This window comes from Protomyctophum parallelum (genome assembly GCF_964188405.1).
Source record: "Protomyctophum parallelum genome assembly, chromosome: 12".
In the NCBI taxonomy this organism is placed as follows: Eukaryota; Metazoa; Chordata; class Actinopteri; order Myctophiformes; family Myctophidae; genus Protomyctophum; species Protomyctophum parallelum.
In genome coordinates, this window is record NC_139712.1 from 14761843 (window position 1) to 14777681 (window position 15839).

Genomic DNA, 15839 nt, shown 5'->3' on the forward strand with positions numbered 1-15839 from the left:
TGTGTGTGTGTGTGTGTGTGTGTGTGTGTGTGTGTGTGTGTGTGTGTGTGTGTGTGTGTGTGTGTGTGTGTGTGTGTGTGTGTGTGTGTGTGTGTGTGTGTGCGTGCGCGTAAACTTAAAGTGCATGGAATGTATTAGCATGCGCTGATCCTCCATCGTTATGGTGATGCCAGCTGGATTCTGCCATCTCCGTGGTGATTGATAGGGTTGTGTCAACGAAGGTGAGCGAGCGTGTGCGTGTGCGTGTGTGTGTGTGCGCAAGTACACACGTTTGAAGTAGGCCAACTGTAAACTCCCTGCTTTAGATGAACCCTCACCTGCATTTGGTTTGTCTTAGACACACACACACACACACACACACACACACACACCTGTCCGTGCGCATCTACCTGTAGTTGTCAGAAACAACAGGCTAGTGGACCAATGGATGACCATGGCTGGACTCAGACATTCGCCTCAGACAGCACATCTGAAACGCAACCCAAAACTTCAGCCGCGTGCGTCCATTTTTCCATGGCGTCTTGCGGAGCGGCGAGCAGGGCCAGCAGAGTGCTGGTTTTCCGGTGTGTGTGTGTAGTTTGTTTGTGACTTGCTGCTTTAGAGTGTGGCTTACCGAAAGAAAACTACAGCGATGAACTTACAGCACTTCTGTCTGTCCTATTGGTTGGCATTTGAACCCAACGCGTCACAACTTCACACATGCCTACAACACGCCGCAATGGTAGAACGGAAGAGACAACAACAACAACAACACTTTGCATCCCGCGACTCGACTCGACCGTCACTCCGACAGTCTCGCTGACGGAGCATGAATGGGGCCTTAGGAGGGGCCGAGGGAAGGAGGAAGACGGGGAGGAGGATGGAGGGATGAAGAGTGAAGTAGAGAGAGAGAGAGAGAGAGAGAGAGAGAGAGAGGAGGCGACGCATGATGAGAGGACAGAGCAGAGGAGGAAGAAAGGAGGGGAGGATCAAAGCAAAGAGCCCCCGGGATCAAGTTCGGGTCAAAGGTCAGTCAGAGAGATGATCATATAGCTAGGCGTGTGTGTGTGTGTGTGTGTGTGTGTGTGTGTGTGTGTGTGTGTGCGCGTGCACGCGCGTAGTGGCGTACCTGTGCTGTAGGCTAGCGGGGACACGGGACTCTTCTGTGGCAACATGCTCTTCATTCTGCTGGCCTCCTCTGGGTGGTTGAAGCGGAAGAAATAGGATTTACCCAGACACAGGGAGTAACCTGGAACACACACACACACACACACACACACAGTCAAATCAAGTACGACGGAAGCTTTAACCACATGATTTAAATTAGCAATCATCGAGCTCAGAGTTCTTTCTACAGGCTTGTGAGATTGGTAGAACGGATATTTCCGCTGCACGACACCATTGTGTGTATAAAATAGGGCTTACTGGGTATATTGGTATAAGGGAACAAAGTGAACACCCGCTGCCAGCCGCCAACCACCTCTTTGGATGGTAAATTAGAGACTAACCAGTCACTAATCACTATGGCTGTGGAAATAAAAGTTGAGAGCACACAGCATTCTGAATTTTAAGATTTCTGTACAATAAATAGCTTTGGTGGTTTGGTTGTATGTTTGTGATTCTGTCTTCTGTCTGTGAAAACAATCTTCCTGGCTAGTAGTTTTTAAAATCTACCAGCCATTTTGGCTGGTATATGGCAAAAAGTTCAGTTTGTTCCCTGTTACATGTGGTCACATACATACTGTATGTGACCACATGTAACTTAAGTATGTGTAAATGGAATGGATACCATGTACAACAATGCTTTTGTGCAGTGATTTATTCATTGAAACACATGAATCAAAACACATTCGGGCTTGTGGGTGTGTACTAAAATCAGATGCGGGGCAAACAGCAGCACTTGCAGTTGCAAATAACACAGATTTGTTTAGCCATGCTCGATGTGCCAAGTGGGCGGGGCAAACTGCATCAAGGTGAGACAGTCACGAGTCACATAACGTGTGCAACACGAGAAGAGACACAAATTAAAGCTTGATCTAAGGCCCTTTCAGATGGGCAGCGTCTGGATCGAGGACAGGTCTGCTCATGAGGGGCAAACGTTAAAAACATCACACCCGTGTGAACGGAGTGGTTCTCTCTCATCAGCAGGCAACAGTGCAGCACTATCTCTCTCTCTCTCCGTTTCTGGCACAACAGCGCCCTTACTGGCATTCATAGGTACTTAAAGTAAAGTCACATAGGTTAAAGTCACATAGGTTAACACGGACATTGCTGTTCCTTGGAGTGGTTGCAACACTCCAGCTCAACACAAGCCAGGTCTAGTAAGTCGCGACTCGCGAGCGTGTGCACGAAACGAGCACGCTTGCGACAATTTCACGGGACCGCGCCCGCGTAAATATGCTTGCGTTGTCGCCCCTCAACTTCTCCACGCATACAAAAAAAGCGCAGGCCTCTCATTGAAAATTAGACACAATCGCACTTCAGAAAGCTTCTGGGGAATCCTGGTGCTCTGAGTAATGGATGATAAATCAGTAAACACTCTAGGTAACTAACATCACTGTAGATTTTATCAGCAAATATGGCCAACGATGAAGACTCTAGCCTAGTCAACTGGTTCCCAAACACTTGGTCGGGACTCATTTGTGGGTCGCAGACACATATTTATGGGTCCCTTTATTTTTTGTTTTCTATTTTAGTTTTTACTAGTTATTGTCATTTCAAAACATTTTATAAAAAACGGCCCAATATTTAATGAAGAAATAATAGAAAAACCTAAGAAATTCCATAAATTATTAATTTAAGAAGTAGTGAAAATTGCTCATCTACACGCTCGCAGCGCGCTTGTAGATCTGCTATTTTCACTAGTTTGGGTCCCGGGCAAACATCTCATTTCATTTTTCTAGGTCTAGAGCTAAAAGGTTTGGGAACCACTGCTCTAGTCTACGTCATGTTCAAACAGAGTTCAAAACCTTGTTTGATGTGTGATCCCATCATCCGTGAGTCCAGAGAGTGTTTCTCTGGGTTAGTCTTTCTAACGTTTAAGTTACCCAGTAACCCAGAGTGTCTTTACGAACTTGTTACTGTTACCTTGAAAATCTGTTAGTTATTTTCTAGTTATACATTTGAGCTGACATTGTAAGAAACAATATCACATTGTTTTGTCCTGTTCATATAGGGTTGAGGGTTCCCACACATTTTTACCAATGAATTTCCTTTTCCAGAATATTTAACCCAATTTCCAGACTAACAATAATTTAGCGCAATAATGTGTAATGCCAAAGACAGGCAGTGTAGCAAAAATAAAGCACAGAATATAATTTCGTGACAAATTTTAAGTTAACTACACCGCCTAACCTTAGAGCAACCTATCACACTGTGGCACATTGTGCTTCTAGATCTGTTCTTTTTGTCATTATTTCGTGTAATGTAATGTTACACATGTTTTGGAAAATATGAACAAAATCAATGCATAGCAAAAATATGTTTCCCTCCAGGAACCTTGATAAATTCCAAACCTTTTCCAGGAGGACTGGAAAATGTTTTGTCTAATTTCAAAATATCTCCAGGAATTACATGACCGTAGGAGGAACCCTGTATTACATAAAGGTGAAAGTAGATCTTTATTAATCCCGTGGGGAGGAATTCAGTTTCAGCTTAGATGGTCATGATGACCGCTTGGTAAAGGAGCCGTTAGGGCTTATTATGTTTTGCTCAGGGACTCTTCGACACGTACCGTTTACAGGGCAGACCAGGAGGGCATACCAGTGACACGTACTGTTTACAGGGCAGACCAGGAGGGCATACCAGTGACTTTCTACTCTACCCAAGAAGCCAGCTGGACCCTGGCTGTACCCACTACTAAGCTACAGCCGCACACATTTTGGCAGACCATTTCCTGGAACAAGCCATGAAAACAAATCCACAAATGATTATTGTTTTGATGATGTAGTGATCCCTAAAAAGGAAAAGTAGTATTGCTTCGATGGCTATCTTCTACTGACTATGTTAAAAACCCATTTTGAGCGGGAACCCCTTTTGGTGTTAGCATTATGCTATGCTTTAGCTATTGAAAAATAGCAGATCTACAAGCTCATAGCGCGCCACCGAGTGGCGCGCTACGAGCTTGTAGGTCTGCTATTTTTGAAAATCGAAGAACGACTGACATGGAAACATAGCTTTTTCAGAAAACTGTCAGGATGTAGAAGACATTTTTTTAATCTGATCTCAGGTCAGAATGGGTTAAGGACCAGAACAGCTCCTAGAATGACACAACCCTTATATTAGTTGGAACTTGGCTAGGGATTCAGGGCCTTGCTCAAGGGCACTACGGCAGAGGAAGACCGGGGACATCGGCCCTCCGGTTATACTACCAGGTACCAACCTGCCTCCCATCTGTTGGCAGTCAAACTGTGCACTTCACAGCAGAGTAGACTATAGTTTTACTAGTATACATATAACCATGTCGTCATCATAACTGCATGAAATGTCTACAGGTGGTTCCTGTTTTAACTTGAAAAATACCGCAAGGTCGAAACGTCGTTCGTATTCTGCTGCTGCTGTGAATAAAGAACATCTTAAAGTGAGCCGTCAGCCCCCTGCTGTTTGTATTTTGGCATATGCAGCAGTACGCAGCATTTTTGATTATTTCTCTCTTAGAATGATTCCTATTTTAAGCATGAGAACGAGAACCCAACCAAACATTTGGCAAAAAAAAACAATTGCCAATCTAAAAGCTCACAATGCATTGCAACTCGGTGCGTTGTGAGCTTGCAGATCGGCAGTTTTTCACAAAGAGATTTGGCGAAATGTGGGGAAAGGAGGGGGGCGTACATACCCGTGGGTCAACAAAGTTTAAGGTTTAAGTGGTCAATGTGTACACACACCCCCCCTTCCCCTCTCACAAAGACGGTCAGATGCCAACACACACACAGACAACAGAATGTGCAGCAGCAACTCATGTGTGGCCACACATCGTATACACATTCACAAGAAATGTACACAGAGACAGGTAAAAAGCGCCAGGATATTTATCCACTGGTGTGACACACACACACACACACACACACACACACACACACACACACACACACACACACACACACGCACACACACACAGTCCAGACCACAGTGTTTGCTCTGGCCATCAATTACGCTGAGAGAGGCTGAGCATTAAACAAGACATTGGGGTCACAACCTCTACACTAGACAACCACAGCTGTCCAAACAGCTCCGAAAGCAGAGAGAGACGGAGAGATGCTGACACAGAGACAGAGTGTACAGGGGGTAAGGGGGGGGGGGGGGGGTTGGACACTGTACACACTGTAAAAGTCAAGAACAGAAAGGAAGAGAGAGTCAGACTGACCGACAGACAGTAGTTAACACATATTGTATAGAAAATCAACGATCTCTTTATCTGTCACTCTGTGCAACACTGTCACTGTTTTAACCAAAGTCTATAGTCCGTCACGGGGGGTTTCACATGAGCAGAGCACTGTACTTAATCCCCCCAACCCCCATTAGTGAGCGTCTGTAAAACTGTAAACCGCCTCTACAGTTACATCAGATTCCTTAGACCTGAAGTCAGATGCCAACCCCACTGAACAGAGAGGGAGAGAGACACAGAGGGATGGAGAGAGAGAGAGAGAGGGGGGGGGGGGTGGAGAGAGAGAGAGAGAGAGAGAGAGAGAGAGAGAGAGAGAGAGAGAGAGAGAGAGAGCAGGGAAGAGAGGAGTAATGGAAAAACGCTGAATGGAAAAATGTCAGCACTAATTCTCTCTCTCTCTCTCTCTCAAACCCCAGTGTAAGACGAGATGTTTTGGGAGAATATGTTGTACGATAAAATCCATGGCTAAATAATTAAAAAAATTAGGTCACTGTGAAATCAGCTAAATCAGCTTTAAAATCAGTTTTTGGTTTAGCCCACATCGATGTCAGAGATAATGACTGAATGTGTGCTGTGTGTTCTTCTTCTGTGGGTACTGGCAAACTGGCTATTCGCTGACAGAGACGTTGATTTTGTGTCTGTGCACGCTATAATGTGTGCACGTGTGTGTGTGTATGCGTGCATGTCAGTGCATCTAGCTGAGGCATAATTATTTGGGGGCTTCAAGTTCAACACAGTCTTTACTTGGGGTTAAAAGACAAGAGTGGTCTTTGAGGATAGTGCTGATGTAGTGCCATTACACACACACACACACACACACACACCAGAATGTTTAGTCTACACAGCTGGACTGCGAACTTCCCAAATACTCACTCACATAAACACTATCTTACAGGTTCGAACACACACCATGCGGATGTGGCAACACACACACACACACACACACATCAAAGGATCAGTGTGTCTGAGAAACAGAGGAATAGACAAAGAAAAGAGGTAAGGTCCTGTAACCATGAATGCTTGTGTGAGCAAAAGCTAATAGTAGGTGTTCAACACCAGACATGAGTAATGTGTGTATGTTTTCATGTGTATGCTATCATGTGTGTCAGTGACCGACTAATGAGTCACAGTAACATTTAGTATCAGTAACAGTGCATGCTCACACATGTACTTACGCACGCATGTGAGCATGCACTGTGCACATGCACACACACACACACACACACACACACACACACCTCGCAACCATGTCTACTCTCGTAAAAAGCTAATTTCCCAGTCTTATTAGACTCACCATGTGCCAGATTTGAGCGGAGAGGTGACTGAAATGTGCGGTCGTCATTATTTGTTCACAGGCTCCACTTGTACTCATTTCCTCTAACCCTGGGCTAACAAATAACCACAGGCTAATCCTCTCCTCCTCCTTCCCCCATCCACAACACAGGCATGGGGTAGAGAGAGAGAGAGAGAGAGAGAGAGAGAGAGAGAGAGAGAGAGACAGAGACAGAGACAGAGACAGAGACAGAGACAGAGACAGAGACAGAGACAGAGACAGAGACAGAGACAGAGACAGAGACAGAGACTTTCAAAAGTCTATACCAAGCTAACCTCTCCTATATGTATAACTATCTCTGACAGAAATGCACAATATTTTTATGGTTTTCACAAGATAGTCAATTACTCAAAGTGTTAATGTAACACAGCTCTGTTTACACCTTTATTTTATAACTATTTATATTCAATATTTATTTGTACATACATTGTTTATCTTGATTTTTTGTTCCACTTTTGCTTTGGCAATGTAAACGTATGTTTTCTCATGCCAATAAAGCTCCTTTGAATTGAGTGAGTGTCAGTGAGTGTCAGTGAGTGAGTGAGTGAGTGAGTGAGTGAGTGAGTGAGTGAGCAAGCGAAGGAATGAACTAGAAAAAGTACCCCTCGGGGCACAGGTCTCCACCAGGGCAGGTCAGGTTGTGGCCTCCTGGTGATGCTATAATAAGCCAATGTGAAATGGGTGCCATTTCTTCTTATGCCTTGGATGGCAATTGGATGATTTGAGGCATTTTGTTCCAAAAATGTGTTTTGCAAAAGTCCACCTGTTGGTGGCGCTATAACAGGCCAATGTGAAAAGGGTGGTATATATTCCTCAGCCTAGAAGGAACATCTGTGGCAGGTTTCACATAAATTGCACGCTGCGTGATTTGAGGCTTTTTGTTCAAAACGGGCCAATCCTGCAAACTTTGAAAGCCAATGTTGTAGCTGTACACAGACGGACGGACGGACAGAGTGCAAAACATACTCTCCCCCCATGCCTGCGGCCTGGTGGAGACAATTAACTGCAGTAAATGCAGACTGATAACATAAGACGCACAGCCATGGCCACAGCCAAACACAAATACCTATACATGTACACAAGATGTAACAATAAAGAAGAGCATTGACAGAGACAGACAGACAAGATGTGGATACAGCAGAGAGAGAGAATCTAGTGAATTACATGGAAAACAGCATTTGTGAGGTCAATTCAGGACTCCTCCTACACATGTATATATACACAAACATGTGTATTGCTATACTTCTGAAGAAATTCCCTCTCCTAACCATAACCTCAAACCATAGCCATGTGTGAGTGACAGAGGTACAAGAGCATGTACACAAAAAATAATCTTGCCCACTTGTATGTAGGCTAATTTCAAGTTCGACAATGACACACACACACACACACACACACACAGACAGACACAAACAGAAAAACACATGTACCCCCCACGCATCCCCCTAAAAGACTAAATTAATTTCCTCGCTTTCCACTCTTTCATTGGTTAATTTAACATTTTGAATTGGCTCATAACAAACATGTACACCTCTAACATGCTACCATCAAACAACATTAAAAAAAAACTCTGTATATAAACATATATAGAGGCTAATTTAAAGTTTGCCATCTCCAAAGGCAGACCTCAGAGCCTTTGAAGGCCCAGATGTACGAGCTCGTATCGCAGTCTGGACCCAATTTCTCCCCCCATATATAGATCTGAGTGAAAGCCACTACACTCTCGCCACAATGTTATGGGAGGAGGAAACTCGAACCTGTTGCTCTGTTTGGTTAACATGAGTGGAGGAACTGCCAGATTAGGACCATTATGTTTGGATGAAAAATAAACCCCAATGATGACGATTGAGTGTGGATACATCTGCTTGGATGAAGTCTCTCCTCCTCCCCCCCAGTTGCTGCAGGTGTTACGGGCTACTGCATATAGCAAATGTGTTACAGAATTTCAGTGACCAATTATGAAACATCAGGGGTCTTTATTTCAATATAAGTCAGCGGTATGTGTGTATACAATGTCTTAACCCATTTTGACCTGAGATCAGATTCTAAAAATGTCTTCTAGATCCTGACAGTTTTCTGAAAAAGCTATGTTTCTATGTCAGTCGTTCTTCGATGTTTCAAAAATAGCAGACCTACAAGCTCGTAGCGCGCCACTCGGTGGTGCGCTATGAGCTTGTAGATCTGCTATTTTTCAATAGCCAAAGCATAACAATGCTAACACCAAAAGGGGTTCCCGCCACAAAATGGGTTAATAAACACATACAACATACAAGCCATGCATACACATTACATTATGCCATCATGTAGCACATTGTTTTCTTGGCACTAGTATTGACTTGACACCGTTGTTGGCGGTTGACTTCTAAAGTTCATGGGCCGTTGACACTGTTGTTGGTGGTTGACCTCTAAAGTTCATGCGCCGTTAATTATTGCAATCTTTAGATTTTGCCACTCTGACTCGACCTCTTCTGTTGTCGGTTGACTGTTAAAGTTTGGTGCCGCGGTTTACTGCAATCTTGCTCTGCATAAGAGCATCTGTTAAATGCCTAAATTGAAAAAATCTGTGCACATATACACAGTCAGTTACACACACACACACACACACACTAACAAAAGTCCCACCGGGAGCGTAAATTGGCCCCGAAACCACAAATTAACCCCTCCAGGGCCACCAGAGTTGAGCAGTGATGTTATGAAAACATATAATAAACTAGATCTTCCTCAAGGGAGTCAGTCGGTGACTCGGTGGTGTGATTATCTCTGCCAGGCCGAAGGCGGCATGGCCGGACTGGAGATTACATTTAATCCCCTATGTGTCCACAGCTAATCTCACAAACCAAACTACTGCGCCGATCAGTGCCACGGTTCTTGTGCACGCGGCTGCCAGTACTAGGCCAAGAAACTCATGTGACAAGAATGAGCGTCAAGCAGCCTTTTGAGATTCTACATTGTTGTTTGGCTGCAAACATTAGTGGAAGGGATTGAGGTGCCTTAGCCTTTCACTTAGTTCTGATTGAACATAGGGGGGAATTAAAAACAAATGTATTAAACATTGATCCCTACGTCATAGAAAAGTCACACCCGTGTGAAGTGAGGGGTGCTCTTATCATCGTACAATACATCATGTTGATTTGCTCAGACGCATAAATTGTAAATTCTCCATTCATTGTCAATAGGAATTTAATTAAAAAAAAGACTGATTTGTTCAGACACATCTCATTCTCATTCATTTCTCCATTCATTTTCAATTGCATTTAATGTTTGTGTTAGGATCTACACTATAGCTGAATATAGGAGGGGCTGGCGCCCCTCAAAAACATATTTTCCTCAGGTCTTGAAGTTGACAGCTGCAACCCCAAACTATCAATAATTATCTAGTTTGTAATTACTTTAATAATATACTGGCTTATCAGCTGATTTCTGCACTTTGGCTGCCTGCTGTAAATGCTTTATTATTTTATGTCGTTTTGGATAGACATATAGGGGCCGCTGTCTGTTACATTCCCAGCCCAATTTGTATTACCAGCCTCTTAACACAAGGCATTAACCATCAGGATCCTTTGTCATTAGCCCCCCCCCCCCCCCCAACAATAACATCACTCACATGTACCAAGTACCAACAGAGAAAGTATGTGTGCCTCCTGGCAGAGATGTATGCTCCATTGAGCCTTTAATTGTTTCTAGTTTAGTGTATGAATCTCTCTCAAATACACACAAACTCAGCAAACATAAAAGTTGACCCTACGCAGACCAATAAACAAACACACTCTCTCTCTCACACACACATGAATGATCCTGATTCCTGGGTCAGCAAAGGTCCAACATAGTGTAAAGGTTATTATGCCATGTGGATAATCCAGGTCTAATCACCCTGTCAGGCTTTATTTCTCAATAATTACCTCTGACTCCTCCTGCACATTGATTACCCCTTGCTTAGAATATACAGACAGCCTAGACAGGCAGAGAAGACTGGTTTAAGTTTAACACACAATCTCTCATTTTTAGAAGTGTGGTGTAGGTTGTGGACAGGGGACAATGCGTGGGGTATTGTTTCCAGGTGTCAGGTAGCCAGCCCATGGTGACTGTTTACTTTACAGCCTTGGGGGCTGCTGCCTGCCTCTGAATGTCTCATCCATCCATTCCACACACACAGCAGTCTGCAGTGCAGAACCTCCCCAGCTAAAACGTAGACAATGGGGTGGATCCAACAAAGTTGCAAGTTGATTATTTCCAAACTTTGGGTCGTAAATCTCGAGGAAATTAAATTAACGCAACGCATTCTTTTGGGATTGGTTTGCAGTGCATTGCGACAGACAGCAACGATGTCGTTAGTAGACTAATCAACTACAGCGGCTCATGAACAATGCCGTTTGTCCAAACACACGATACTAATATTACATTACTGGGGGGGTGAAACGCGATACTAATGTTACATTAATACTGGGGGTGGATGAAACGTTGTCTAACGTTTAGCCACCGTAAAAAGAAGGAGGAGAGGCAAAGACTACATCTGGCTCTGGAGCTGTGGACCAGAGCTAGACGACATCAATTCATGATGAGCAGACGACTGTATGGGGGAAAAAACTAAACAACGTCCTACCTGATCAATCAAGTGTATATTTGCTTTTCCTTTGCATGAAAACAGCAACGATTAAATCCCAGGGAGACTTTAAAGAGAAGTGTCTGGACTGGTAGTGGTTGGGACGCATGGCTTATTGGCTTGCATGCTGTAAATAAATAAAATAGACATAAAAAAGCAACCGAAAGAGAGAGAGGCAACAGATTGCAGAGCTAAACTCTCTGAACTTCTGACTGCAGAACAGCTCAACTTTTACAAACCTTTTTATGATCCCATTCAGTGTTGCCTGCGAGTCACTCACGTCGAAAACAACTTCTCTTCGTTTACGCCTGCAGAACTACCATGACCAAAAATGTAAAATATATTTAAAAAAAATATAGGCCAAAACCGATTAACTGGGAAGGAAAACAAATCCCCTCGGTCGGTTCTTTGTATATTGTTATTACCCCTCTACAATAACTGTTGCTCTTGTGCGTCTGTCTGTGTGCCGAAGGCAGCAGTCCAGCGAGTCCACTGATTTACCATCCACGAGTCTGCTCTGCAGTCTGCAGCGTTCGGAGCGCACCAACTGCGAGAGAGAGGGGGTTTTACTTTCTTTGAGCCACATATGGTTCTATAAAAGACACCCTGGAAAACTCCCGTACACGATGTCGTCTCATTTAACGACGCCTCTAGCCTCTAGCGACAATGAAAAGCGCGCCCGACACGCCACGGTGATTTGTGATTCGACTGTAAATAATTAAAAAGCCCAATGTCGCTATTCCTCCCAACCCCCCGGCTATGTAGTTGGTAGGTACAAAGGGTAATAAGACGGCGAGGTATTTGGTGGACGCCCCCCTTTGACTCTTTCTTCCTTTGTCCTGTACCTACCTATTTTTCCTCCTCTCTCCTTCTAGGCACATAGGAATGAAACATAATGCCCCTCTATGGACTATATTCTATTGGACTCTCTCACTATTCTGGAGTGTGTGGAAAACGAGCAGGAATGATGACACACACACACAGTTAAGTCAGTGACCACAGATCCGGTTCATTTAAAAGGCATGATAGAGAGGCTATGTGGCTTTTTCTCATTGTTCATTCCTGACAAAAAGTTTTGGAAAGAACTGCATCACGAGATAAATTAAGTAACTTTAGGGAGGTGGAGAGAAAGAGAAAGGGGGGGGGGGGTAAATAGATAAAGAGATATTCATATTGGGAGACAGAGAGGAAGATGAACAATAGAAAAAGAGACAGGAGGAATAGGAGAATGATGGAGAACTAGATAGAACCTTTATTCATAGAGCACTTTGATCCAAGCTCATATTCTCTCTCTCTCTCTCTCTCTCTCTCTCTCTCTCTCTACACAGGTCACATGTTTGTTATCTGTTGCTTAAAAAAACAAATATTGCAAAGAAACAGACCCATGGACATGATCCATCACGTGCGTGCATGTGTGTGCCTGCGGCCGTGTGTGTGCGCGCGCGTGCTCGTGTGTGTGTGTGCCGTGTGCATGCATGTGTGTGTGCCTGCATGCTTGTGTGCGTGCGTGTGTGGGTGCACATACTGTATGCAAGTGTGCAAGCATGGCTATGTGTTACAGCACAGCAGTTATATCCATCAGATAGATAGATTTTGCCTCTGCATGAGAACAGAGTAAACTCAGTGAGACAAGAGAGTTTCATAATCACCCTGTAGATATGGAATAATAAAAAATGTGAAAGTCAACATATCGCTCTGATTGCAGACCACACTGCATGTCTGTGTTTTCACATTGTGAGTTGAGTTGGGATACTCAGGTGTTCCACTGAATCAGGGGCATCATTTGGGGTCCCAGGGTGTGGCAATTGCCAGTAGTTCTCAAACGTGTTCGTGCCAAGGACCCCCAAATGTATATTTGACCTCATCTGAGAAGACGTTGTGCCAGAGACCACCAGAAGAAAGGATTTATGTAAAAAAAAAAAAAGGTTGTGATGCTATGCTAACTACTTTTACTGGGGTCCCTGGACCCCACTTTGAGAACCAATGTCCTAGATTTCTTTCTTTTTTTTACCAGCTGAAAGCTGAAAGCCGGGTCATACTATGAAACTTAATGCACGACCAGACTGACACCAGTAGTCTGCGAGAAGTAGTGGGTTGCCAAGGCCACTTATTTCCAGCCAAACTTGCCTTGATTAGGCCCTCACAGTTGCTTGGCTGGTTTTTGGAGGTTGGTTAGCTTATTTCTGTCACGACAGTTGGCAACACTGGCAAGTGGCAACCATAATGACGAGTACTTCTGATTGCTGATTGGCTGCCTTGTCTCCAGCAACAACCTCTCACATCCCATGTGGAAATTGACGCCAGCAGGCAGCAACCTTTCCTCCGAGGCGGAAAGCCTAGCTGGTGAAGCGAGGTTACCAGCAAGCAACCAGGCATGTGGAAAATAAACCACACACATCAACATGACGGATAGGATTTAGTTAGAGTAGAGGTTATGAGAGATGCAAATAAGAACCAGGTCCAGGTGTAAAGGATTATTATTCCAGGGTAGAGAAGAATGGCCTATTGTTCAAACATAATGAGTGTTTGTTGTTGTTCTTATACCGTTGTCGAACAGAATAAGAATAATCAGAACACTATTAAGTCGTTATTAGATTAGAAATGCCACCGTCGTAATGAGGTGTGAGTGAAGCTGTGTTGATCCCTGGCCAAGTCCTGTGGTACAGTACCAACAAACAATGGATCACATCCTAAACATGGCCATGTCAAATCACACTCTGCAAGGTAGGCTGAATAGTGTGTGTGTGTGTGTGTGTGTGTGTGTGTGTGTGTGTGTGTGTGTGTGTGTGTGTGTGTGTGTGTGTGTGCGTCAGTTGCTCAGCCTGAAGCCTAACAACTAATATCTCCCCTAGCCAAGGGGATTCCCTCTTGACCCAGCAGTAGATGTTTGGTTTCCCATGCGTTAGACCCGGGTTCGAGCATCATCAGGCGTTACACTTGTCAATCGTCCACTTTCCAAACTATCTCACCCTCTTGACCTGCCCTGGTTTTTACCTTTCTCCCGCTCTTTCTTTCGTCTCCAACCTCTCTAGCGCCTGCACAATGCCCCTGCCTCCGACTGTAGACACACCAAGACGATGTCAATATTTGAATCGGGGACCAGTCGCAGCGGGAAGACAAATAGCCTGGTCAATATTTAACTGACAGCGACCAGCCTTCCACAGAGAAAACAACAAGGCTAAACAAATAGACAGAAAGAAGTGAAAGGTCGCAATTAGAAAACGTCATTGTTGTTCATGCTTTAGTATATTCTTTAGTGAAGGCCAAGGCTGCATTGTGGCATCATGGGTTTTTCATTTGACTTGGCTAACTTAATATAGTCACTTTAGTCAGATTTGTCTCTGACTGGCACCCTACAGTATAGCTCTGTCAAACTGCTTCACTGTACAAGTAGGAATGCCATAAAAATACTACCTGGTTGATCCTGTCAATAGCATTATGCTTGTTTCAAAGATTAAGCCATGTATGTCTCAGTGGCGTATCCAGGAATTACTTTTTGGGCAGGCAAGATGTGTTAATTGTCGTCTCCCCGCACACAATCGTAGCACTAAAGGTTTTCAAAGAGATATACCTGCCAGACGAGTAGGATACAAAGGCTGAAAGGCATGCATTTACATTCCAATGGGTGACTGAGGGTCGCGCTGTACCGCAACGGCCAATCAGCTGTCCATTAATAGTTCTCAGGTCTTGTTTTTGTCCTCTTTTTTTCCTCATTGTATGGCTTTTGGCCAGGCTAGAAATGGATTTGGACAGGCGGACGCCTGCCCTCGCCTTATTGTAGATACGCCTCTGGTATGTCAAAGACTTGTACAGTGAAACTGCAAAAGGCTCACTAAATCAGCAGAGATGTGCAGAGTTTACTTGAGTTCAGGTATAAGCTAATGGCTAAGTTTAGGTATTAGTTTAGGTATTAGGGTAAATGGTTTTGTTTTAGACATTAGATTAGAGATGGTTAAGTTGTCATATGCTGTTAAAATGGTAGTGTTTAGGTATGAGATTAAAATGTATTTTTATTGATACATAAGTTAGTGACAAATAAAACCTGGTTTATTCTTCATTCTTCTTGATTAGTGAGGAGGACCAACTACATGAAGATAATGTTGAACATGGGTGCTCCTTTAAGTACCCAAATAGCTGTGGAGAAACACATCTGAACTGGTAGCGGGAAGGCTGAGACAAATTTGTGTCATCTGGTTGAAGAAGAGAGAGAGAGAGAGAATGCTTGAGGGGGTTGTACATTCTGTGAAATAAATAGAAAAGCATAAACATTGAAGAGAATGAGAGCAGTCGAAAAAGAAAGGGAGATGCTGAAGGCTGAAGAGAGAGAGAGAGAGAAGGGCAGACAGACACACAGATAGATGAAGTTAAATAAACAGCCAGATAGACGCAGAGATTAACTGATGAGCAAACAAAGAGACAAGGCAGAGAGAGACGTGAGAAAGATAAGAGGTCTGTGTAGACCTGTGTGAGTGTGCGTGCGTGCGTGCGTGTGTGCGTGCGTGCGTGTGGGTGTTTATTTTATTATTAACTACACCAGCGTTTCC

At 43.9% G+C, this 15839-nt stretch overlaps 1 protein-coding gene across 7 annotated transcripts in view; it reads right to left on the bottom strand.

Moving 5' to 3' along the window:
- Positions 1-15839, bottom strand: part of phldb2b (pleckstrin homology-like domain, family B, member 2b) — an 81850-nt gene that overhangs the window by 36906 nt on the left and 29105 nt on the right. For 6 of the 7 annotated variants that reach the window (XM_083777914.1, XM_083777910.1, XM_083777909.1 and 3 more), the window contains exon 6: positions 1109-1228. In XM_083777914.1, coding sequence (XP_083634040.1) covers positions 1109-1228 — 120 coding nt within the window. Of the gene's footprint in view, positions 1-1108; positions 1229-11534; positions 11745-15839 lie in introns of those variants that run through there. The other variant, XM_083777915.1, reaches the window with a different exon arrangement.